The 24685-nt window shown below is 49.8% G+C and overlaps 1 protein-coding gene across 5 annotated transcripts in view; it reads left to right on the forward strand.

The window, feature by feature from the left end:
* NEU2 (neuraminidase 2) overlaps positions 1 to 24103 on the forward strand; it is a 91494-nt gene extending 67391 nt beyond the window's left edge. For 4 of the 5 annotated variants that reach the window (XM_023259814.2, XM_023259815.2, XM_019838893.3 and 1 more), the window contains 3 exons: positions 581 to 712; positions 18341 to 18545; positions 19865 to 24103. In XM_023259814.2, the coding sequence (XP_023115582.2) occupies positions 18345 to 18545; positions 19865 to 20875 (1212 nt within the window). In that variant the 5' untranslated portion in view covers positions 581 to 712; positions 18341 to 18344 and the 3' untranslated portion in view covers positions 20876 to 24103. Of the gene's footprint in view, positions 1 to 580; positions 713 to 12514; positions 13391 to 18340; positions 18546 to 19864 lie in introns of those variants that run through there. The other variant, XM_003991289.6, reaches the window with a different exon arrangement.
* The last annotated feature ends 582 nt before the right edge of the window (positions 24104 to 24685 follow it).

Raw genomic sequence — 24685 nt, forward strand, 5'->3', positions numbered from 1 at the left:
TTTTGTCCCATTAGTGGGATTTAACGGGAATCTGTTTTGGCTCAGCGATGCCGAGTGAATCAGCTGTGAGTGGAAATTGGGTTTTCTTAACCTACCTGTTTGGACAGCAGTAAGGAGGGGAGGAGAGGCAGCCGAGGGGCCCTGGGAAAGGGGCAGGGGCTGTCCATCTTTGTCCCATCTTAACGGCCCAGGACAGGCATGCAGCAAACACTGACTGGCTGAAGGCAGTGCTAAGAGGTCAGTGTGGCAGGAGCTCACTGCTGGTGGGGGGGGGGGGGATTGAAATACTGACACAAGCAGGTCGTATGAACTTGTACTCGGGATTGAGCAATACTTCCTGAGTCAGCCACAGAGAAAAACCCTTGCCACTTCCAGATAGGACCTGGGGGTCAGGGTCCTCAGGCCCAGCTTGCCTTCCTTCCTTATCCCAGCTGGTCCCTGCCCCAGGGGATCCCAAGCTTCTCTGAGCCTTTGAAGGCATCATCCGAGATGCTTGTTCTCTGGGAAGCCTGTTCTGGAGGCTTTGTCTCTGGAGGAAGCATACTCATTAAATAATAATGAATCAGCGCCCCATTTTTAGACTCATCAAAGACCTGGAAAACTGACGGGCAGAGCTTCTAGCCGTGGGAGACACCGGTGCTGGTGTGTGAACCTCCAGCCGAAGTGAAGGTGACCGAGGCAAGGCCAGCTAGTGCTGGAGTACGAGTGCAGGGTGAGTTCCCCGTGGGGTGTGTTGGCCTTACAGATGCCCCACTGTGATCTCCAGGAGGCTTTGGGGTCCAGGCATCGTGGGTGGCGGACCCCCTCCACCCACCCTCCCTCCTCTCTGGCACACCTGTCCTCATGCTTCACCAGGTCCACACCTCTGCCTCTTCCCATCCCCGTGCCCTGGGGGGACTCCCACTCCACCTTGCCAAAACTCTGCTGCCCCTTTCCCGAGAGTGTGCTATTTGAAGGGCTTGCAACATTCAGTTAGGGTAAGTGTGAAAAAAATGACCTTATTTTCAAGTTAGAGAGCCTGCTTTATAATACATGAAACCCTACCCACCAATTCTCCTCTTGTAAATAATTAAGAAGTGATGTAAGGTTGTTTAATGATATTCAGCTCCAAGGCCACTTCTCCACGCATCCCTTTGATGATAACCCCCACCTTCATTCCCCCATCCCAAAGGGTGGGCCAGTTGAGGGAGAAAGAGTGAGACATGGCCTGACCCAGGTTCCCAGACACCCAGGTTCTTAATTAGCCACCTGAGCTATTCTCCCAAAAAAAAACACACGAAGAGATGTTCCAGGCAAATGCCCCCCCCCCTTTTTAACGTTTATCTATTTTTGAGAGAGAGAGAGACAGAGACAGAGCACGAGCAGGGGAGGGGCAGAGAGAGAGGGAGACACAGAATCGGAAGCAGGCTCCAGCTCTAAGCTGTCAGCACAGAGCCAGACGTGGGGCTTGAACTCACAGACTATGAGATCCTGACCTGAGCTGAAGTCGGCCGCTCAATCGACTGAGCTACCCAGGCGCCCCTAGTGCTCAGTGTTTTGCCCTGACCCAGTGTGGCCTCTGGGGACTCTCAAGGACAACTGCCAATCAGGGAAAGGGGTGCAGGCTGACAGTCTTCCCTTGGGTATTTCCTCCATGCCTGGAGCTCCACAGCTCCCAAATTGGGGAAAGGTGACCCCAAGGTGAGGAGGCTGAGGGGAGCTCCCTGAGACGCCAAGGAGAGTTCCGGAAAGAAACGCCGGTAGGCTCAGAGATGTAACCTCCTGGCTGAGCACACCAAAATGCCTCTGAGCCCCACAATCCACCCCCATCTCTGGAGTGAGGAGGGTATTCTGTGCCCCCTTCCTGGAGGGAGGGCCCCTAACCTGGCCTTGGGGTTCTATTCTCCTCCGCCACCCTGGTCGCATCTGTGCCCCCAGCCCCTTTGGGAAGCCTCACCTGCCCAAGGTGCTCGGCAGTTGTTTGATGAAGGAATAAAGGAAGGAATTGTGTCATTCTGTGGTGGTGCCAGGGGTAACTCCAGGCGACAGAGCTGACTCCTTACTTGGGGAGGCAAAGGGCTCATGTGCGTGGGGGATGCTGGACTTCGGGCTGGCGGGCCTGCTGGCTGCCCAGACAGGGTCTGCAGTGGAGCCAGTAAGGCTGGGCTGTTAGGTCGGCTTCCGCTGAGCCTCTGGGCTGCTTTGTCCACTGATGTAAGCCCCCTGGGCCTCCCAGCTGAGGCCAGAGAGGCCTCCCACAGGCAAGGTGGGCTCTCCAGGCAATTGTCTTCCTCCATCTCGGGCCACTGGGGACAAAGCTGTGGCCCCCTACTCACACTGCCTTGGCTCTAGCCCCCCTCTCCAGGGGCCGGAGGAGGGGGTCCTCCCAAGGGAGGGGTTTGCAAGACACGACACTTGGGACTCCAGGAAGGGGCGGGGTTGAGAGTGGGGCTGAGGAGATGGTCTGATGTCTGATTTCCCAGAAAGCTTAGGACACCCACGGAGACACTGGTTCCCAGTGCTGTGAGCTGCACAATGCCAAGGGCACTGGAGAAGGGGCAGGAATGAAAAAGGAAGAGAAAGCCTGAGTGAGAAACGGAGAGGGGAGGATAGAGATGTGATGGTGGGCGGGGAGGGGGTAGGCAGTTGGGACGTTCCCACCAATGGTCTCACTGCATTGACACGAGCCTTTGCCCGAAAGGCAAACACACGTGTGGGCAGTCGGCACAACACGGCAGAACGGTCACGCGTACGGGAGCAGCGGGTCCAATCTGAGCTTTGCCAATGACCACGAACGTCCCGAATTTCAAACCGAGAGAGAGAATGAAAGAAACTACCCCACCACATCCAAGCGCACGGTGTCCCCAGACATTTGAGTCACACCATGCTTTGGCTTGACGCCAGACAGGTGTGCAAGTCTGGAAGGTTGGGGGGAGCGGGCCTTTTGTCCTTTTGAGATGGGACCCTGAGCAGCAGAGGCCCCGGCAGAGGGGGCAGCATTGCGATGGGCTACCACTTCGGGGCTAAGATTTCCGTTCCCAGGTGTGCTTCCTGACCTTGAGATTTGAGCCACGGCACATAGTAATCACGGTTGGTTTGGCCCTTCACAGTTTACATACACGTTTTTTTATTACGGCTGGAGCCACGAGCAAGTGACCTAGGCGGCCACACAGGGCTCTGCTCTTAGAAAAGCCCCTCACTTGGTTTAATGCTTAATAATTTTTCATTCTTAATTTTTGAAATTCTTAATTAATTTTGAACCTAGGGCCTCACAAATTCATTTTTCATGGGGCCCTGCAAATTATGCAGTCAGTCCTGGGTTATTATTTTTTTAATCTCACTTGCCCGCCCCCCCCCCCCCCCCCCCCCCGCCCCAAGCCATCACAGGAGAGGAGCCTGGAATGGATCATTACTCCACTTCACAGATGGGGAAACTGAGTTCTGGGAGGCTGTGGTGAAGCCAAGACTAGACTTGGTCTCCACAGTGAAATCTGGGGCTGTCTTCTCTCTTGGGGCTGTCTCTCAATGAGTGGGTGGGTGGTGGCCTCCTTCCCCTTCACGCACCTGCCTGGGGTGTCTCCAATCCTGCCCAAACCCCCATTCCATCTCTTATTTCATTTTCTTTCATTAAAAATACCAAGATCATTTGCTCACCTGCCAATGAGGTGCTCTTGGGGGGTTGGGCCCCCCTCGACGACTCCTTCACCTCTCCTCTGTCTTGTCCGGGGCCCCAGAGCAAGCCGCCGTGTCCCCAGCAAGATCTGTGCACCCTCCACCCCGTCTCAGAGAGCCTGCAGCCAGGTAATTTGTCCTCTCCTGGAGAAGGCTCCCTGTGAAGCATTTCTGACCCACGTCGGCTCAGAGCTGGCCCCGTGCCCGTGACAATCACTTCCTAGCTGGGTGTTTACCTTCCTGGGCTCCATGGCCCCAGACAGGGTGGAGGCTGAACACCTGGCCAGAGGATACGGGAATGCAGGTGCTTACCCATGGTCAAGGCCGGCAACGGCTGTTACCAAACCCTGGTACGAGGTAACAGGCCCAATGGTCCCGTGGCACACCTGATCCCTCACCCCTCAGCAGTAGCTAGGCAGCCACACAGCACTAGAATCTGAAGCTTGGGAATGGGCTTGGGGTCCCCCAGGGTTCCGTTCACTTCTTGCACGTTGCCATCATGCCTCAGCTTGATCACTTCCGGGTGTGGGACACTCGCCGTTTTGTGAGGGAACTTGCTCCATTATCATTCTTGCTAGCACCTACCTTCTATTCGGTGACAGGTACCGAGCTAAGTCCTTTATTTAAGCACTTCAAGTAATCCTTGTATATTCTCTATGAGCAGAGACTTATACCCATTTTAAGAATGCCAGAACAGGGGCACCTGGGTGGCTCAGTCGGTTAAGCGTCCGACTTCAGCTCAGGTCACGATCTCACGGTCTGTGAGTTCGAGCCCCGCGTCGGGCTCTGGGCTGATGGCTCGGAGCCCGGAGCCTGCTTCTGATTCTGTGTCTCCCTCTCTCTCTGCCCCTCCCCCATTCATGCTCTGTCTCTCTCTGTCTCAAAAATAAATAATCGTTAAAAAAAAAAAATTAAAAAAAAAAAAAAAAAGAATGCCAGAACAGAGGCTCAGAGAAGTTGATCATCTTGCCGAAGGTCACACAGCTAGTAAGTTGGGGATCCAGGATTCAAACTAGCCCAGTTGGTTCTAGAACCTGGATTCTTAACCACTACCATCATTTGCCAAGTTTAATCGTCAGAATGTTCATTTTTGTAAATTCAAATCAGCCTTTGTATTCGCTCTCTCTTGCTGGCCACAAATTAATCCCAGACTGGGTGGCTTGAAACAACACACATTTGTTGTCTCATAGTTTCTGTGGGTCAGGCATCAAGGCACAGCTTAGGTGGTTCTCTGCTCAGGGCCTCACACAGGCTGTAATCCAGGTACTGGTGGGGCTGGGATTATATATCAAAGCTCCGCTGGGGAAGGGTCTCCTTCCTTGCTTATGAGGTTGTTGGCAGTTCCTTGTGGGCTGTTGGGCTGAGGGCCTCAGCTCCTCACTGACTGTTGGCCTAAGGCCACCACATGGGCCTCTCCACTATGACACCTTGTCACCAGGAAGATGGAAGTCACTGTCTTTTGTAGTCTACTCACAGAAGTAACAGCCCATCACTTTTGTTGCCTTCTACTCATTAGGAGAAAGCCGTCAGGTACAGACTACAATCAAAGGTAGGGGATTACACAAAGGCATTAATACCGGTAGGTAGGGATCGCTGAAAGAAAGGAGAGGAGAGGAGAGGAGAGGAGAGGAGAGGAGAGGAGAGGAGAGGAGAGGAGAGGAAAAGAAAAGAAAAGAAAAAAGAAAAGAAAAGAAGAAAAGTAAAAAGAAAAAGCAGGCCATTCTTGAAAAGCTATCTACACAGCCACCTGATTACCACAAACACTGGTTTCAGTTTTGCCTCTGAAAACCAGAGAGAAGTAGTCTCATCCATCCATCCGTCCATCCATCCATCATCCACTCATCCATCCATTCACCCATTTACCCATCTACCAATCCATCCATCCATCCATCCATCCATCCATCCATCCATCCAAACATCCCTTCATTCAATTAACAAACATTTCAGCAGGATACTTTAAGCCAGACCCCACATTATTAGGCTCAGAAGATATCAGAATAAATACAGTTATCCCTACTCGCCTTCACTGTCCCCCACCACCAAAGGCTCCTGGTTGGGCTTCCACATATACAGGCATTTCAGGGAGTGTCCGCCGAACAAGCTATTTTTCAGGAGCACCTTTCCTTCAACTGGCCCTTATATGCTACACTTCTGCAACTCTTTTTCTTCGTGCTCGCTCTCCTTTCATTGTTGCCCTTGTTAAAAACCCTTATCTTAAGCAGATCCTACGTGTGAAGTGTTATGGTAGCCGGGGCATGCATGCCTGTGTGTGTGAGTGCATCTGTGTAGGGTTCCATCTGATCTTCTTGGCATGCTTTCCCCCTTCCTCATTAGCAGTTTTCTTGTCTTCCCTTAGCTCCCAAGGGAAGTGAGCCTGAAGCTTTTTGGAGACACCCCTTCTGCCACATACGCCCAGTGCAGGGCTGTGTCTGCAGTAAAGCAGACATTTGGTGGGGTGCCTGGTGGGAGTGAGGGCAGGGGTAGAGCAGGAAGGTTACGCTCCTGGGTGGGCAGGGCCAGAGGGGCGCAAGGGGAATGTGGGCCCTGGCCCTACCTGCTTATGTCCCCATCTCCTGACCCTGCTCCCCAGGGCCCAGGGCTGAGTGAGTGAGCTCTTAAGAGAGATGATGAGGTCTGTGGGATTTACATCTTGAGGTGGCCGGTGGATGTCTTGGGAGAGGAACTGTCAAATCTTTCATATGGGAGACAATTTATTTCATACCTTTGGTGAGCATCTAGTAAGTACAGTTACTGTGCTAGGCACTGGGGATACCATTGGCAGCATCTTGAAGGTGAATCTGATTTCTTTTTTTTTTTTTTCCTCCACCACTCCATCTCACTGCTTCAGAATAGGCCTCCAGCAGCTCTTATCCTGACTAGTGCAACGTCCTTTAAACAGGTCTCCTGGCTCAATTACTTCCAGTCCTTCCCACTCCATCCCACTCCGTATGCCTTGTGAATCTGCTAACAGCCCTGATCTTGTCACTTTCTTTCTCAAAAACACTTTACATAACCTCTGAGAACAGTTTCATGAGCATTAGTCTAGAAATGTTCTGTCTGTATATAACCTCTCTCTCTCTCATACACACACACACACACACACACACACACACACACACACATCTGTATTTTCCTTAGGTGGGGTCACAGCATGTTCACACTGTTCTATGTTGTCTTGGTGTTTTTCCAATTCTGCACACGTTGGAGTCCTTCACTCTTTAATGACCAGCTACTACTTCCCGTAATATCTTCTGGGATGATACTGAGTGCCATGGACTGAATGTTTGTTTCCCTCCAAATTCGTATATCGAAAACTAACCCCCGAAGTGATAGTATAGGAGGTGAGATCTGTGGAAGGTGATTAAGTCATGAGAATTTGCCTCTGAGGAACCTATAAAGTCTTTACAAGAGAGATCCTGGAGAGCTCCTGTGCCCTTCCACTATGGCCATCTGTGAGCCAGGAAGAGGGGTCCCACCAGACACTGAGTTTGCCAGTGCCTTGATCTTGAACTTCCTACCCTCCAGAACTGTGAGAAATAGATTTCTGTTGTTTATAAGCACCCCCAGTCTATGGTATTTTGTTATAGGAACCCAAATGGACTAAGGCACTGAGAAATCCCTTTCAAAACCTGAGATGTCCTTGATCAGAAGCTTTTGTGATGTTTTCTGGGTGATAATTTTTGATAGATCACTAATGGACTTAATAATCACAAAATAATCATTTAAAAATGACTATTATAAATGTGCATTGGCAGAAATTGAATGTTCAAGTGTATGAAGTTGAATTCCTTATTAAGAGAATGTCTTTTAAGATTATCTAACTTCCTGTGTTGAGTTTGCTCTTGGGAGTGGAGAGAGGAGAGGACATTTCAATGTTTTTAATTTAAAAAATTGTAGTGGTTATTTTAAAAATACATTTGAGGGGCACCTGGGTGACTCAGTTGGTTAAGCATCTGACTTCAGCTCAGGTCATGATCTCCCAGTTCATGGGTTCAAGCCCCACATCAGGCTCTGTGCTGACAGCTCAGAGCCTAGAGCCTGCTTCAGATTCTGTCTCTGCCCCTCCCCCACTAGTGCTCTGTCTCTCTCTTTCAAAAAAATAAATTTAAAAAAATGTTAAAAATTTTTAAAATACATTTGAAATATATAAAGTCCTGATCAGGGAAAAGAACTGAGCAGAAGCATGAATAATTACCATGATATCTATTGACCACCTCTGGGCCAGGCTCTGTTCTAAGCACTTTACACGAATTAGTTTGTTTAATCATCACTACGGTCTTACGATGAGAGAGCCAGGTATACAGAAGTTCAGTAGCTTGCCCAAGGTCACGTGAAATTTCCTGAACATACAGAAATGCTGGAAAAAAAAAAATATATATATATATTACATATATCCTATTTGATCTCAAATACATATTTGATCTCAAAAGTAAGAAAGGTAAATCTCCAGGTGCCATAAATAAATAGGTAATTCTATATTTACCTATTTCTATTTCTATTTCTATTTCTATTTCTATTTCTATTATTTCTATTTACTAGCTGGTGAGCTAGTTTATTAGGGACTGTACAGACATAGCCAGGGTATATGCTTGTTTTAAGTTCCCAGCAGTGAGGGCACAAGAATAAATACTCTGGACCTGAATACAGCAGAAAGTTTAGAAAGGAATTATGTCTCAGACGTAAAAAAGAAAAGAAGTCCCAGGCCATGGGTAGAAAGAGAATCGCTGAAAAGAAAATAGAGAACAAGCTGGGTTTGGACATGGGGTTAAAGCTTTTGCCACTTACAAAGTACAGATACTCTAAGATAGAAGTTAAGAAAAAGTTGAGAAACTGTGAACCCTTAAGACTTAGGTTGAGACAACTGTGGGGAGGCATCCACAATCTGGGGCAATTCTGGGGGCATCTCCACCGCCACCCCCAAAAGATAATCCCCAATGAGGATGAGCTCATACATAAAAATTATAAAACATTTGGGGAAGACCAATATGAAGGAATAAATGAATATAAATGATTAAAACATTAGTGTAACAAATCATAAAACATTTGAGAAAGTCCAAGATGAAGAAAAACGTTCCATAAAAATGAGAGTTGACATAGGAGGAGATGAAAACAATGGAATAATATAAAAAGCGACATTTAAAAAATAAGTCTGTTTCAGGTGCTTAAAGAGGTAAAGTAGTAAACTATATAAAACAAGAATAGGAGATTAATTTTTTTTTAAATTAAGACTTCATTTAAAAAAAAAATTTTTTTTAACGTTTATTTATTTTTGGGACAGAGAGAGACAGAGCATGAACGGGAGAGGGGCAGAGAGAGAGGGAGACACAGAATCGGAAACAGGCTCCAGGCTCCGAGCCATCAGCCCAGAGCCTGTTGCGGGGCTCGAACTCACGGACCGCGAGATCGTGACCTGGCTGAAGTCGGACGCTCAACCGACTGCGCCACCCAGGCGCCCCAAGACTTCATTTTTTAGAGCAGTTTTAGATTCATAGCAAAATTGAGAGGAAGGTACAGAGATTTCTCATTTACCCCCTGTCCCCACCCGTGCACAGCCTCCCCCACTATCACCAACCTCACCAGAGTGGTATGTTTGTTACAATAAATGAATCTTCACAGACACATCATTATTATTCAAAGTCCATAGTTTACATTGGGGTTCACTCCTAATGGTGTACATTCTATGGGTTTGGATGAATATATAATGACATGTATCTATTATTTTGGTACATTACGGAGCATTTTCACTGCAGGAAAAAAAAATCATTTATGTTTCCCCTACTTACTCACCCCACCTCTACAATCCCTGGCAACCACTGATCTTTTTACTGTCACTATTGTTCTGCCTTTTCCAGAATGTCATAGACTTGGAATCACACAGTGTGGAGCCTTTTCAGATTGCCTTCCTTCACTTAGTAATATGCTCTATGTCTTTTCATGGTTTGATAGCTCATTTGTTTTTAGGGTGGAAGAAAATAATTTTAAAAAAAAGTAGTGTCAAAGAAGAACTAAATAGAAATTGTAGAAATATTAAAATGTTGCATTAAAAAATGCTTAGCTATGGAGAACCTGGCTGGCTCAGTCAGTAGAGCATGTGATTCTTGATCTCAAAGTTGTGAGTTTGAGCCCCATGTTGGGTCTAGAGATTACTTAAAAATAAAATCTTAAAAAAAAAAAAAGCTTAGATAGACACAACTTTAGATTTGATCATTTGAGCAATATATCTACCTTCTCTGGTCTCTGTAGCTCGTGTGCTTGCCTTTTCCCCCCAGATAGATAATCAGCACTTGGAGCTCTGGGACCTCATCCATGACCTCTCTTCATCTCCTCGGTCAGCATGGTGTTGGCTACATAGGATGTATTCGATGAATACTTTTGAACAGTTAATCAATTGATCCCTTGGAGTCAAATGTAAGTTAAATTTGAATGCTGAATCAAACCCATTTTTAAACTTTTTTAAAAAGTTTATTTATTTATTTTGGGGGATGTAGGGCAGAGAGAGAGAGAGAGAGAGAGAGAGAGAATCCCAAGCAGGCTCTGTGCAGTGAGCACAGAGCCCATCACGGGGCTCAAACTCCCGAATCATGAGATAATGACCTGAGACAAAATCAAGTCGGACACTCAACCGACTGAGCCAGCCAGGTGCCCCAAGCTAATTTCTATACGCTCTTTAGGTCCTTTTAAAACCATACTTCTGCACTCAGTGGTCTGGCTAGGATAGAGTTAATAGCTACCCTTAAGCCACGTTTTAAAGTCTTTCATTATATTACTTACCATTGTTTTTAAGATAATACCTTTTTATTTTTTTAGTTTTTTTTAAGTATTTTATTTTTTTATTATTTTTTTTAACTGTTTTTAATGTTTATTTTTGAGAGAGAGAGACAGAGTGCAAGCAGGGGAGGGGCAGAGAAAGAGAGGGAGACATAGACTCCAAAGCAGGCTCCAGGCTCCGAGCTGTCGGCACAGAGCCCGACGCGGGGCTCGAACTCACAAACTGCGAGATCATGACCTGAGCCGAAGTCAGACGCCCAACCGACTGAGCCACCCAGGCGCCCCAAGATAATACCTTTTTAAACTAATAATATTCATATGCAGCTGGAAGAATACAAGGAAGTAAATAAATATCATTGTAGTCCCACTAGTTAAAGTTAATTAAAATTAATTAGTTTTGTTCCATGCAGTGTGCTAAGTTTGGGGGGTAGAGCAGTACGTATTTTGATATAATTTTTGTTTATTTTTATATAGATTCTTGAGTGTACAAGAAACACATTTACAAAAGTGGGATCCTACCTTGTATGCCAGGTATCCTGCTTTTTATTCTTCCCACCATCCCGGCATTTTCTCATGCATTACCTAATCTTTAAAACATGATTTAAAAAATTTTTTTTTAATGTCTATTTATTTTGGAGAGAGACAGAGACAGAGACAGAGTGTGAGCGGGGCAGAGAGAGAGGGAGACGCAGAATCCCAATCTGGGCTGTCAGCAACAGAGCATAACGCAGGGCTCGAATTCATGAGACACGAGATGACCTGAGCTGCAGTCGGATGCTTAAGTGACTGAGCCACCCAGGTTCCCCTTTAAAACATGATTTTAATTAATTGGTACCTAATATTCCATTGTATGGATGGATAGCAATTGCATTCACCAGTCACTATGCCTACGCTTATTAACCCCCTTTTAAAACACCTCTTCTGTGGCCCAGTGAGTTAGCCAGAAGACAAGAAGAACTTAGTGAAGGCATCAGCTTCAAGGTGATTCCCAGACTTCCCACACATGGGGTATGAGTCAGAGCTAGGAGGCTGGGTTTACTGGGCTTTTCACATAGGCTGGCCTTCGGGCGTGGCTTTTTTCAAAGAAAACTTCAAGGTCAGACCACAACTGTCTCTCCGAGAACACTGAGAGGGCTCTAGACCAGAGCAGGACAGGGAGCCCAGAAGGTGCCATCCAGGGGACACCTCTGCTGTGAGGCAGCCAGAGATTGCTGACCCCCGGGAGAGAATGTGCCAAGGTGTGGCTGCACCTGGCTCTGAGCTACCGGACCCGTCTGGAGCTCATGGTACTGTGAAAAGACTTTGGTCAGTGGACGGAAGGGGAACAGATTAGGAAGACCTCCCTCAGCCCCCCGTCCTAGACTACAACAGAAAGCGCACCTTGAACCAGCTGGACTGCCTTCTGATCTTTCCAGCTCCTTCAGCCTCAGCCACACAGTCTGGTGGTGAGCTGAGGCGAGGTGGGTTATGCAGGTGGTCCCTGAAGTACGACCGTTCAGCTTAGGATTTTTCAGCTTCAAGATGGTGTGAAAGCAGTATGCATTCAGTGAAAACCCTACATGGCGCTTGGAATTTGGATCTTTTCCCGGGCTAGCGATGTGCAGCCCATCTTCTCTCGTGACGGCGGGTCGGCGGGGGCTCCTAGCCAGCCAGCGACCCCCAAGGTCAACGACCGGTACGCTGACAGCTGTTCTGTGCCCGCAGAGCCGTTCTGTCACTTTCAGCACAGCATTCGATACATTACATGAGCTAAGCGACAGTTCATTACAAAATAGGCTTTGTGTTAGACGATTTTGCATTAGACGATTAGCCCAACTTGCGGGCTGCTGGAAGCATTCTGAGCACGTTTAAGGTGGGCTAGGCCAAGCGAGGATGTTCAGTAGGTTAGGCGTATTAAATGCATTTTCAATGTGTGGTGTTTTCAACTCCTGATGGGTTTATTGGGATGTAACCCCATTATAAGTTAAAGAAGCTCTGTATTTTCTGGCTGTGCACACGCGGATGACTCATCCTTCTGGGAATGAACTCACGGTCCATGAGTTAGGCTTGGGTATGGTGGGTGCGGAAGAAAAGGGCTCTTTGCCAGGTACTAGCACCTAGTGAGTCCTTGCCACATGCCAGATGCTGGGTTAAGAGATTTAAATGGGTTTATCTTGTATGATCTTCACGGCATTGGCCCTGCCTGGGAAGGTAGCCTCATCCGTTTGCTCGTTTGATGAGCACTGATGGAGCACCGATGATATACCAGAAACTTCTCTCGATACTGGGTTGTAGCAGCAGATGAGGCATATAGTCTCTGCTCTCACGCAGCTTGGAATCTACTGTGATGTTTTTTCTACCATTTTTCAGAGGAGGAAACTGGGGTCCAAGAGGTCAAGAAAGCTGCCTTCCTTACCCAGCTGGCCCTGGCAGAGCCAGAAAAGGAGCCGAGTCCGGCATGGCTCTAGCCTTTGCTCTTGCCCTCCCTGTACTTCCAAAGTGTCCCAGGCCTTGGGAAGCTTGGTTCCTGCTGGGCACACATTTTGCTGGTTGCGGCCATTTCAGAAGCAAGCTTGATTCAGGCTGTCCGTGGCTCATTCTGATTCACTATGACTGTGCAGGGACCTGGACAGACTTCCTCCTGGTTAATGAGTACCAGCGTCCTAACTGGGCCAGGGCTGGGCCTGGAAACTGGCATCGCCCTGGAGCACATTGGCAGATGAGTGGGTGACAGAAATAGGGCCTCCCTTAGATATATATAGGCACTGGCACAATAGAGGAGGCCCTGAGACTCGAGATGAGCCCAGAGGAACTCAGGAGCCCCACTGTTCTTCTAGAAGCTGGATTGCCACTGCCTCTGCTACATACTCTGACTTCCCACCCAGACGCCAGGATCTGACTCGGAACATTCTCCAAAAGCTGACCAACAGCTTTTCTTGGAACTGACCTACCTGTTCCTTTGTTAACATAAGCAAGAGCTCTTCTGTGCAAGGTAATTATGAAGTGACAGCGATATGGGAATGTCTTAGACCATGGCAGTTCTAAAGAGCAGGACAGCTCATCACCCTCAACCCCCTGTCTTGGCACCCACTCTGTTCTTGGGGAGCCCAGAGTACCTGCCGGATGGGGAAAGATGTGGAGAAGGCTCTAGTTGGTCAGCTCAGGAAAACTCTTCATTCTGGCCCCAAGTTATATAGCTGGTCTGGACTTGGAGAAGGCAGCTCAGTGGTCCTATACTGGCATAGGAATCAAGAAAGCTCTTCTCAGCCCGGGGTAGGAATCCCAGCAATGCACTGGGCCCAGGCTGAGTTGTTGAACCCATTGGAAACAGACTTTTCTTGGGAAAAGAAGCTGCTGGAACTTCAGTCTTGTGGTCCCCACATGCTTGCTTTGCTGGTGCTGTGGGCAGTCCAGATGCGGGCAGCTTCCTGCTCTTTGGAGAGCTGGTATTTCAACATGGCAGCCAACAGGCAAACATTCCCCCCAAATCTAACCCCCAAGAACAAGGGCTATTCCCCTGGGAAAAGGTGCAGCGAGTGCCTCTTGCCTTGTCCCCAAAATTATTGGTTCTCTCTTATTACTAGAGGTTCCTGGAGGGCAGGGACCAGCACTTATCTGTTGATCTGTTTCCTGGCACCTAGAGGGTGCTCAGTGCAAATCTAAGCTGCCAAGGTATCTTCCTGAAGTGGGCACATGGAGGCCTCTGGATGTGAAAGGCACCCATAAGGCTGTCCTCTCAACAAGAGAGAGAAGGCAGGCCGGACTGCTTGCGTTTTCTAGGAAAGCCTTTTCGATCTGAGTCTCAGCTATGGGTCCCGTGACAGCAGAGCCCCGTGGTTAGGGGTGTGGGCTCTAGAATCTGGCGGCTCCAGGCTCGCACCTGGGGGGCCACCCACTCCGGGAGGCCACCTCCTGCCCCCCTGACTCCACTTCTCAGTTTCCCTACATCCGAGATGGCAGCACTAAAGCCAGCCTCTCGGGTTGGGTGGGGAGAAGTGAGCTTCCTTATATAAGATGCTTTGCTCTGGGCCTGGGCCCCACAAGACCACAAGCCATGTCAGCCGCTGGTTCCTTTGTGGGACCGTCTGAAATCACTGCAGTTCAACCATTTTTGACCTACAGTATGGTGGTTTCTCATGGCTCCGCCTGACATTGTCACTTGGCTGACTGCCTGGATGGTGGCATCTGAGGCTGGGTTATGCTGAGGCCCCCTGCCCTCCCCTCCCCCAAGGAGTCAGCCCCCGCTGGAGATGGAGGGGCCTGCATGGTCACCTCCTATAGCTCCCTTCTTGTCAAGTGGGGAGATGGAACCCAGGGAGGTAGGTTCTTGCCCAAAGATACACAAGGAGGGGACCTAGGACTAGAATCTGATTTTTTTTACTCCTAATTCAGTTCTCTTCTCTCTATGTTGCTCTCAAGTTGCTGCCATGATATGGGAACCAGAGCCGGGTCCAGATGGGCCAGCTGCCAACACGAGGTGCTATAAAGCACCAGAAATGTAACGAGGTGCCGGAAGATGGCATTTTCCAGAACCCCTCCCAGAGTCAGTACTGCGGGGAGTTAGGAGTGTCTTTAGTCCCACCTCTGGCACTTAAGTGTTAGTGAGCTCAGTTTCCTCATCTGTACGATGGGATAAAAAAAAGTGGTGATTTCGTAAGGGTGTCACGGGTATTAAATAAGTGAATATTTATAAATCGTATTGTAAATACTAAAATTTATAGGGGTGCCTGGGTGGCTCAGACGCTTGAGTGTCCGACTCTTGGTCTCGGTTCAGGTCATGATCCCACGGTTCTTGGGATCGAGTCCCATGCAGGGCTCTGCACCGATTCACTCTCTCCCTCTCTCTGCCGCTACCCCTTGGCTCCCACCCCTTGGCCCCCACCCGCGTGTGTGTGCGCATGAGCTCTCTCTCTTTAAATAAATAAATAAACTTAAAAAAATAAAATACAGTTTATAAATACAATTTACAAAAAAACTTTTTAAAATATAGCAGAGCACTTAAAAGAGTGCCGGCCCTTCGTAAAGGCCGTGTAAGTGTTGGTTATGATGATTATGAAGACATTTTTGGATCGGTATTGTCGGTGGGTGTGCCAGTTCGGGCGGGTGCTGAGTTGCCGAAAATGAGACGAGCCCTCCAGATTCTCTTTTTCCTCGCACCTGCCCTCCTGTGTCTGCTTTGGCTCAAAATACACATGGGGCAAAGACTTAGCCTAGCAGCCCCTAGGGGACAGGGTTAGCACATGTCCACAGCCTCCCCCTCCATGCCAGGCTCTTTTCCCACAGGGGCGTGGCTTTCAGCCTCACAGGTTTTCAGAGGGCAAGGCATTGGTGGGGGCATTTGTGAGGTCAGGTACGGCCATCCCTGTCGAGTGCTCAGACAGGTCCCGGTCCTAGCGAGCACTATTGGTATTTGGCAATAAAGTTAAACCCTTCCCATCCTCACTAGAACACAAACTCCACCAGTCCACGGATTGATTGATTTATTTGTTTTTATTCACAAAGCATCCTGAGTTTCTAGAACAATGCAGGGCCCAAGGTAGAAGCACAATAAATATTTGCTATTTGAATGAAAAAATTTGCCCCCACCCTAAAGGAGAGCAGAGTCTAAGGAAGGTGTCTGGAAAACAGTGCAAACCTGGAAGCTTGTAACAAATTCATCTTCTGCAACCTACCCCCCCCCCCTCATCCCACACCCTCAGCAACAGTTCCCTGGGGCCAAAAGAGGGACTTCCTAAAAAATAAATCGGGTTAGATCACTGCCTTGCCTAAACAAATCCGAAATCTTCCCATTGCCTCCAGGCTAAAATCCAACTCTGATGGTCAGTGAGCACCAGCTCAACCTCGTTAGTCATCCCGGAAATGCAAATCAAAACCACAGTGGGATGCTACTTAACCCCCGTAGGATGGCTGTTATCAAAAAGACACAATAACCAGTGTTGCATTGAGAGATCGGAATCTTGACCTGGCTGGTGGGAATGTAAAATGTTGCGGCTGATGTGGAAACAGTCAGGCAGTTAGTGTTACCATATGACCCAGCAATTCCACTCCTAGGTACATTACCCAAGATACACGCCCAATAAACTGTTGATCGGTTTTCTGGAGAACGCGGTTTACCCTGCCTCTTTCTCCCCCATTTCATTTTTGTTTTTAATCATATTTGATTCTTCCCCATCTACATTTCTTTTTTTTTTTAATTTTTTTTTTTTTTAACATTTATTTTTGAGAGACAGAAAGAGCGCGTGAGCGGGGAAGGGCAGAGAGAGAGAGGGAGACACAGAATTTGAAGCGGGCTCCAGGCTCTGAGCTGTTCAGCACAGAGCCCAGACGCTCAAACCCACGAGCCACGAGATCAGGACCTGAGCAGAAGTGGGACGTCAGAGGCTTAACCGACTGAGCCCCCCGGGCGCCCCTCCCACCTACATTTCATAACAAAGTTTCAACGTAGCCACCCTTCTGTCTACTAAACTCCATGTTCCTGGATGACAGTTTCCAGGTCCAGATTTTACCATGAAGACTTACCTCTTCCGCTCACGTTTAGGCAAACACACATTTTTACCTTGTGCAGTGTTTGCCCTCATTAGTTTTATTTTGTTATTTTGGCCTAGCAATAATATTCATTGTGGATTGAATAGAATACCGGTAGATTGCACTCGTTTCTCAGAAACACTGAATTAACTTTTAGAGAATCCCCGGACGTGGTAGGAAAGAAAGGGTGCAGAGGAGAGGCTGTGTGCTGCTTACTGCTCACCCCGCTTTCCATTTCCCCTCCCCGAAGGCCTGTTGCAGGCAGGGCTCCCCAGGAAGCAGGCTCCGAAATGGACAGGAGGTTTGCGGGGGCGCCTCCTGGAGTCAGCTCGGTGGAAGGGAGGGGAGGGCAGTAGGAGCAGGCAGGAGAAGGGGGGCTGTGATGCAGTGTCTGGGAAGCCTCAGTGGAGCCCACGGGAGCCCTGGAGCTGGGCTGGTCCTTGAGAGCATCCCAGGTAGGACGAGGGAGCCAAGTCTTTACGTTCTGGGCAGGCTGGCTGGCAGGTGGAGCCCTTCCTGGGGTATGACCTTGGTTCTTTTCAGCTGCTGGCAGTCCCGTCCCTCCCCTGGGCTGACAGCTGAGGCCCATCTGTTCTGCAGCCAGCACTCCCTGAAGCTGGGGGTGAAGTCACCCTGAAGGGGGAACCAGGTGGCCCGGCACAGGGACCACTGTCACCCACCATCACCAAGTTACCTCCAGCTCTCCCTACCCTTTCTGGCCAAATATTTATTTATTTTTTTCTTTTATTTTCTTATATGTCCGGAAGACCCTTCCAGCCCGGGTGGGGTGTCAGGAGCCTCTGTCTTCCATTGCCTGCACCCCCTCCCTGCCCCGGGGGGCCTCCCCTCAGGCAGCCTGGCCCTCAGGCAGCCTGGGGAGGAGAGCCTTGAGAATGGAGCCTGTTTTTTTCCCCCCACGTTTTTTTTTCTTTTTGCTAAGGCAACTTTCTAGGGCTCTGCAGTTATAAAAAAAAAACTCCCATGTGTCATTTTCTGGCAGACGGACAGCTGCGGAGAGCCCCTCGGCAAGCACTCCTTTCCCACTCAGGGTTTAGCATTTGATTGATGAGTTGGGTTTGGGAAAAGCAGTTGAAGGTTGTCACGAATCTGTTGTAAGGAGGTTTGTTAACTTATAATAAAAATACGGCACAGAATACTCTTTTCTGAAGACCTCGTCTCCCGTGTCTCACGCATACACGGCTGCCAGGCCCTACGAGGGGCATGTGCACAGTTGGCAGAAAGGGTCTTGGAATGTCATAAAGGGGGATGAGCCCCCACTGGGAAGGAGGACAGGCCACCCCAACGTCGGGTGGCTTGCCCGTGGGGTGAGCAGCCCCTGCCTGGGAGGGTGGCCGTGGCCCCGTCTCAGGATGTGAATGCAAGAGACTCACCTGCCTGTCCTGTGCCCTCCCCCAAGCCCCATGGAGTCGTGCCCCATCCTGCAGAAGGAGAGAGTGTTCCAGTCAGGAGCCCATGCCTACAGGATCCCCGCTCTGCTGTATCTGCCTGAGCAGAAGACAGTGTTGGCCTTCGCGGAACAGCGGATAAGCAAGAAGGATGAGCACGCGGAGCTGATCGTCCTGCGCAGAGGAAGCTATGACGCATCCACCCATCAGGTCCAGGTAAGGCAGGGCGAGGCTACGAGTGCTGGGAATCCAGGGGCCATGACATCCTTAGATGGCCGGCGTCTGGGGAACAGAGGGACAAGACACGCTGAATCCCAAGAGGGGCCCAGAGACCCATCAGAGATGGGGCAGAGAAGGTGTCCCCAGTGAGGGTGACCCACATGGGGTCACCGTGAGCAAGTTCAGCTGGCCTGGCTGCTTCTGCTTTCTTGCATAACAGGACAAGTCGGACAGGGAAACTGATGTTCGGACAGCTCCCCGCATCCCTGAAAACCTGAGGGAGGGGTAGTTTAGTATCACATAACTGGGGAGGGGGGGAGGGAGTGTATCCTTTTAGTAAAATTAACCTGGGGAGCAAGGTAAAGGTTGGAACTTGTGCCTTGAGATTGCAGCACGTAGACCAAGTATTTAATTTTGATGAAGACACCCAAGGCTGGCTTATCACATTTGAAGGGGCTAATATACTATTATCATTATTCCATGGTCTTTATGACACAGTACCCAGCCAGAGCATGGGGGCTGAAGCAGATGGACTTGGGTTCAAGTCCTGGTTCTACCACTTATCAGAGGCATGGGCTTGGGCAACTCACCCATGCTGTCTAAGCCTCTCATTCCCCAGACGGGAGACGGAGCTGGTGACACCTGTCCCCCAGGAGTCAGGGATTAGTGTTAGACGACATAACAGACATCGTGCTCTGGGCACGGTGTCTACCCCTCCAACCGTTCACTGGTGGAGGGCTATTAATGGACGGAGATAGAGGGCAGAGCTGCTGCATGTAGGCCACAGCCTCAGGAACCGTGGAAACTCCTCGTGAGTCCTCGGTGTTGTGGTGCTATCCCTCCTAGGCTGCATTAATAGACTGTGATGTGTGGCAAATGGGAGGTGATTGTCACATTCTGCCCCGTCACGGTCAGACTGCCGGAGCTACTCTAAGGCTTTATTTTTCAAGAATGGGAAACTGGACCGGGCTGGTGAGTGGAAGGGACGGGGATGAACCTGGGAACGGCTGTGCCCCAATCCTCTTCGCATGCTGCGGTCTGGCACTCTGCGGGTGCTCTGTAACGTATGTTGCTGGGAACGGCAGCGGTAGCCCCTCGAATGAAGAGTGTGCCGCCAGGGAGGGAGTACGGAGGGGCCGGGCTCCCAGCGCCCCGGGGAGACGTTGCGCGGGTGGATGCGTGCCGCGTGACCTTTGACGTTTCTCCCGTGGGATGCGCCACCTGCCCCTCTCCCCACACTGCGGTTCCTGTCACTGCCGCTGTCACCGGCCATTTCAAAGTCATTCTTCTCCTCCCTCCTGTCTCCTCGCATTCAGTGGCACGCTCAGGAGGTGGTGGCCCAGGCGCAGCTGGAGGGCCACCGGTCCATGAACCCAAGCCCCTTGTACGACGAGAAGACAGGAACCCTCTTCCTCTTCTTCATCGCCATCCCGGGGCAGGTGTCCGAGCACCACCAGCTCCACACGAGGGTCAACGTGACACGGCTGTGCCAGGTCACCAGCCCCGACCACGGGAGGTCCTGGAGCCCCGCCCGAGACCTCACTGGCCCCGCCATCGGCACAGCCCACAAGGAGTGGGCCACTTTTGCGGTGGGGCCGGGGCACTGCCTGCAGCTGGGCAACAAGACGCGGAGTCTGCTGGTGCCCGCCTACGCTTACCGGAACCTTCACCCCCACCGGCGGCCTTCGCCGTTTGCCTTCTGCTTCGTCAGCCACGACCACGGGCACACGTGGCAGAGAGGGAACTTCGTGGCCCAGGACACCGTGGAGTGTCAGGTGGCCGAAGTCGGGGGTGCGGAGCAGAGGGTCGTGTATCTGAACGCGAGGAGCCCCCTCAGAGCCAGGGTCCAGGCCGAGAGCACCAACGAGGGCCTCGACTTCAAGGAGGCCCAGCTCGTGGAGGAGCTCGTGGAGCCTCCGCACGGCTGCCAAGGGAGCATCGTCAGCTTTCCCGGCCCTGGGGCGGGGGCGGACGCCTCGGACAGATGGCTGCTCTACACTCACCCCACCGACCCACGGCAGAGGGCCCACCTGGGCGCGTACCTCAGCAAGCCGCGCCCGGGCCCCGCGGCCTGGTCGGAGCCCGCCCTGCTGGCCACGGGCAGCTGCGCTTACTCAGACCTCCAGAGCATGGGCACCGGCCCTGACGGGTCACCGCAGTTCGGGTGTCTGTACGAATCGGACAATTACGAGGCGGTCATGTTCCTCACGTTCACCCTGAAACAAGCCTTCCCAGCTGAGTTTTTGTCTTTGGGAGCCAGCTGTGTGCCATCCAGGAAGGACTCCCGCCGGCCTGGGGCCCCCTTTCCTCCTGAACACCCCGAGTGAGAGGCCCGTGGGTTTCCCTCTGGACTCTGGGGGCCAGCTGTCGGCTCCCCTCACTGAAACTGTGTGCCTCTTGGCTCTCTTCCTGCTTGGATGTTTCCGTCCTTCCGAGGGATTCGGTTTTCAATCAGAAGTTGAAGGAACCTGGCTTCCCACGGCCCCTCGACAGGGAAGATGGGGAGACGTCGCTCTGCATGGCTCAGCCTGCCTGTTGCCCCCCCAGCCCCGGCTTCCGTGCGGGTCCTGATAAATGGTCGAGTCCAGCCCATTTCTTCTTGGTAAACGCTCATCATGTTCCTGGGAGGAGACGGAGACAAAGATGCAAATTAGCAGAGGGGTGTGTGTGCATGTGAGTGTGCATGTGCATGTGCGTGTGTGTGTGTGTTTGTGTGTTTGATGATGCTTTAGAGCAGACAGCATGGGAGACAGCTTTGCAGGGAGGTAAGGGGGGCTAGGAAAATTAAGGTAACTCCTCAAGCTGCCGTAGCAAATCAGTACAAACTTGGTGGCTTAAAACAACAGAAATTCATTCTCTGACCGTTCTGGAGGCCGGAAGTCCAAACTCAAGGTGTCAGCAGGACCTGGGGAGAACCCTTCCTTGCCCCTTCCGGCATCTGGTGACCCCAGGCAGCCCTCGGCTTCCGGCTACCTCCCTTTAATGCCTCTGTCTTTGAATGGCTTTCTCCCCTTCCCCTGTGTTTTTCTCTTCATACCTGGGTAACCCAGGATGATCCTTCACTCAATTAGATTTGCCTAGACTCTTTTCCAAAGGATGCCACTTTCACCGGTTCTGAGGGTTAGGACGTGGATCTGTCTTTTGGAGCCACCACTCAACCTGCTACAGTCATCCATCCTAAGTTATCTTTGTACAGGTGATGCGGCTAAAGGTAGGAATGAAATTCAGACGAATCAGATAATTCAGAAGAGGGAAGTGGGCAAGAGGGGCTGGGCTGTTGGATGTGCATCTGTGGCACAAAGCTGCCCCGGGGCGTTCAGCCTTTGCCATGACAGGTATGCCACCATGTGGAAAGAGAGGGGGGCAGGGGTGTGCTTGTGTAGATCTTGCTGTGTAGAAAGAGCAGGGAGAAGGCCGCTTCTGGTTGTCATGAGGGTGATAACCTGAGAGGGGGCCCGACCCGGGTGGAGGGGGCTGATGCTTCTTGTCATATGTCCCAAGTCCATTCGCCCCCTCCCCCCACCAGAGCCCCTCCTACTGATTGGATCAGTCTAATAGTTTGATGGCAGGGATCGATGACAACAGTCATGGATTCTTGCAACGGAGCCGAGTCTCCATGTGGCCAGGCAGTGGTTAAATGGAATTTTCACAGGGTAGGGAGCTGGAGGTGTGGCTTTTGTTCTGGGTGTTTCCCGGCCCTGGCCTCCTATCTGGGTGCTACTTCTCTGTGTGGGGTTTTGTGAAATCCAGCTGGAAGGATAAGGAGTTAGGGCCTGCTCGTTGCTGGGGTGGAAAGTAGAGCTCCTCTGCGTTGGGGATGTCACCTGTTGTCTTCTAAACCCTGCAAAGTTAGCTATGCAGAGGCCAGAGGCCTGGTCAGGAGAGCGAGGACAGGGCCACACAGGCCAGGAGCAGTGCACTAAGAGGTTAAGAAGTAGGGTGGTGCCACAGTGTGTTATTCAAATCAGGACACTTTTGAGAGTGAAAGGAGAATGTTATTAATAATTACACCAAGACAGTGGGCATCAGCCAGGACCGTCCCAGATAAACTGAGAGCTTTAAGAGAGAAAGACCCACCGAGGATTGTATCGGGAGCTGGCCTCTGCTAACTCCTCTGGAAGAGTCAATCATCTGCTAAGGGTCTTGAGATGAGTCGGGAATACGATAAGACATCCGGACACTGCCAAGCTCAGAAAATTATTCCCTTAGACTCTCTCCGTTCACAAGTCAGTGGGTCTCCATTACAACTGCTTTTTAGAATTCCCTGGGGAGCTTATAAACCGTGATGATGCCTGGGCTCCAGCCCTGACCAACTGATACAGGATCTCTGGTGGTGGCGTCCAGGGATGAGTGTTTTTTTCAAAAGCTCCTCAAGTTATTCTAGTGAACATAAGGATCAAGAACTGCTAGCACAGATGATCTCTAAAGTTCCTTCTACTTCTAAATGTATGCAAATATCAAAGTCTTCTGATTTGAGTGAAAAAAAGCAATAGTTGATTTGGTTAAAGTCGGACTTATCCACTCATTGAAAAACACCACTAAGAGAGTGAAAAGAAAAGCCATAGATGGGGAGAAGATATTTATAACACACATGTCTGGCAAAGGACTTGTATCCAGAATCTATAAAGAGGCCCTACAAACCAATAAGAAAAAGACAATCCAACGAAAATGGGCAAAGGACTTGAACAGGCACTTCACAAAAGAGGATATCACAAAGGCTGCTAAACACGTTTGTCAGAGAAATGCAAACTAGAACTATGAGATACCCACCAGAATGACTACAGTGAGAAAGATCGACAACAGCAGGTATTGGCAAGGACGTGAAGCAACCGGAATTCTCATGCATTTCTGGAGGAAGCGTACCTGGTATGACCACTTTGGAAAGCTGTTCAGTAGTATCTACTAAAACTGAACATGCAAATACTCTATGACCCAGCACTTCCTCTCTGCAGTACGTCTCTAAAAGACATGAATGCATATAGCTGCCAAGGACACGTATTAAGAATGTTTCTGGCAGCTTTGTTCGTAAGAGTCCCAAAGGGGAAACAATCCAAATGTCAGTCGATATCAGAATGGATAACCGAATTGGGCAATATTCGCGCAAAGGAATATTTCACGATAATAGAAGAATGAAGTACTGCTACACACGAGAGCGTAGGTGGTTTTCCAGACATTATATATCTGCGCGAATGAAGCCAGATTCAAAAGACTACATACTTGATGACTCTATTTATATGAAGTTCAGGAACACGCAAAACAAATCCGTGGTGTATAAATCAGGAAGGTAGCTATTTCTGGAGGAGGATAGCTCTTCCTGGGGAGCTAGGAGGAGTCTTCTGGGTGCTGGAAACATTCTACTATTTGATCTGGTGCAGCTTAGGAGGGCTAATTCTCATGTGAGAATTCGATGAGCTGTACACACAAGATTTGTGTACCTTAAAAGTTCAACTGAATAGTGGATTTGCTAGTGAAACCTCCAAATCAGTATATTATATTGGATTGTAATAAAACTTTGGAAATGAATTTTTTTAATTAAAAAAAATTTTTTTAATGTCTATTTTTTAGAGAGAGAGAGAGAGACAGAGCATGAGCGCCAGAGGGGCAGAGAGAGAGGGAGACACAGAATCCGAAGCAGGCTCCAGGCTCTGAGCTGTCAGCACAGAGCCTGATGCAGGGATCGAACTCACGAGCCGTGAGATCATGACCTGAGCCGAAGTCGGACACCCAACCGACTGAGCCACCCAGGCACCCCAGAAATGAATTTTTGTGATAAACTTTTTTAGGGGGAACCATTTTAGATTTACGGAAAATTTGCGAAGATAGTATGGAGTGTTCCCATATATCCCACACTCAGTTTCCCCTAGTGTTAACATCTTATGTAACTGTGGTACATGTATCAAAACTAAGAGATTAACGTTGATGCACTATTACTAAACTCTAGACTTCATTCGGGTTTCACCAGTGTTTCTACTAATGTCCTTTTTCTGTTCTTGGATCCAATCCAGGATACATTTAGTACATTTAGTGAAACTGAATTTTTACTATAATTTGTGTCCATGGAGACATACACGTATCCACAGACCGATACACAGCCCCTCCCCTGCCATGTGAGGCCGAGGAGACGAGAGGGCTTGGGG

Source organism: Felis catus, chromosome C1 (assembly GCF_018350175.1).
Source record: "Felis catus isolate Fca126 chromosome C1, F.catus_Fca126_mat1.0, whole genome shotgun sequence".
In the NCBI taxonomy this organism is placed as follows: Eukaryota; Metazoa; Chordata; class Mammalia; order Carnivora; family Felidae; genus Felis; species Felis catus.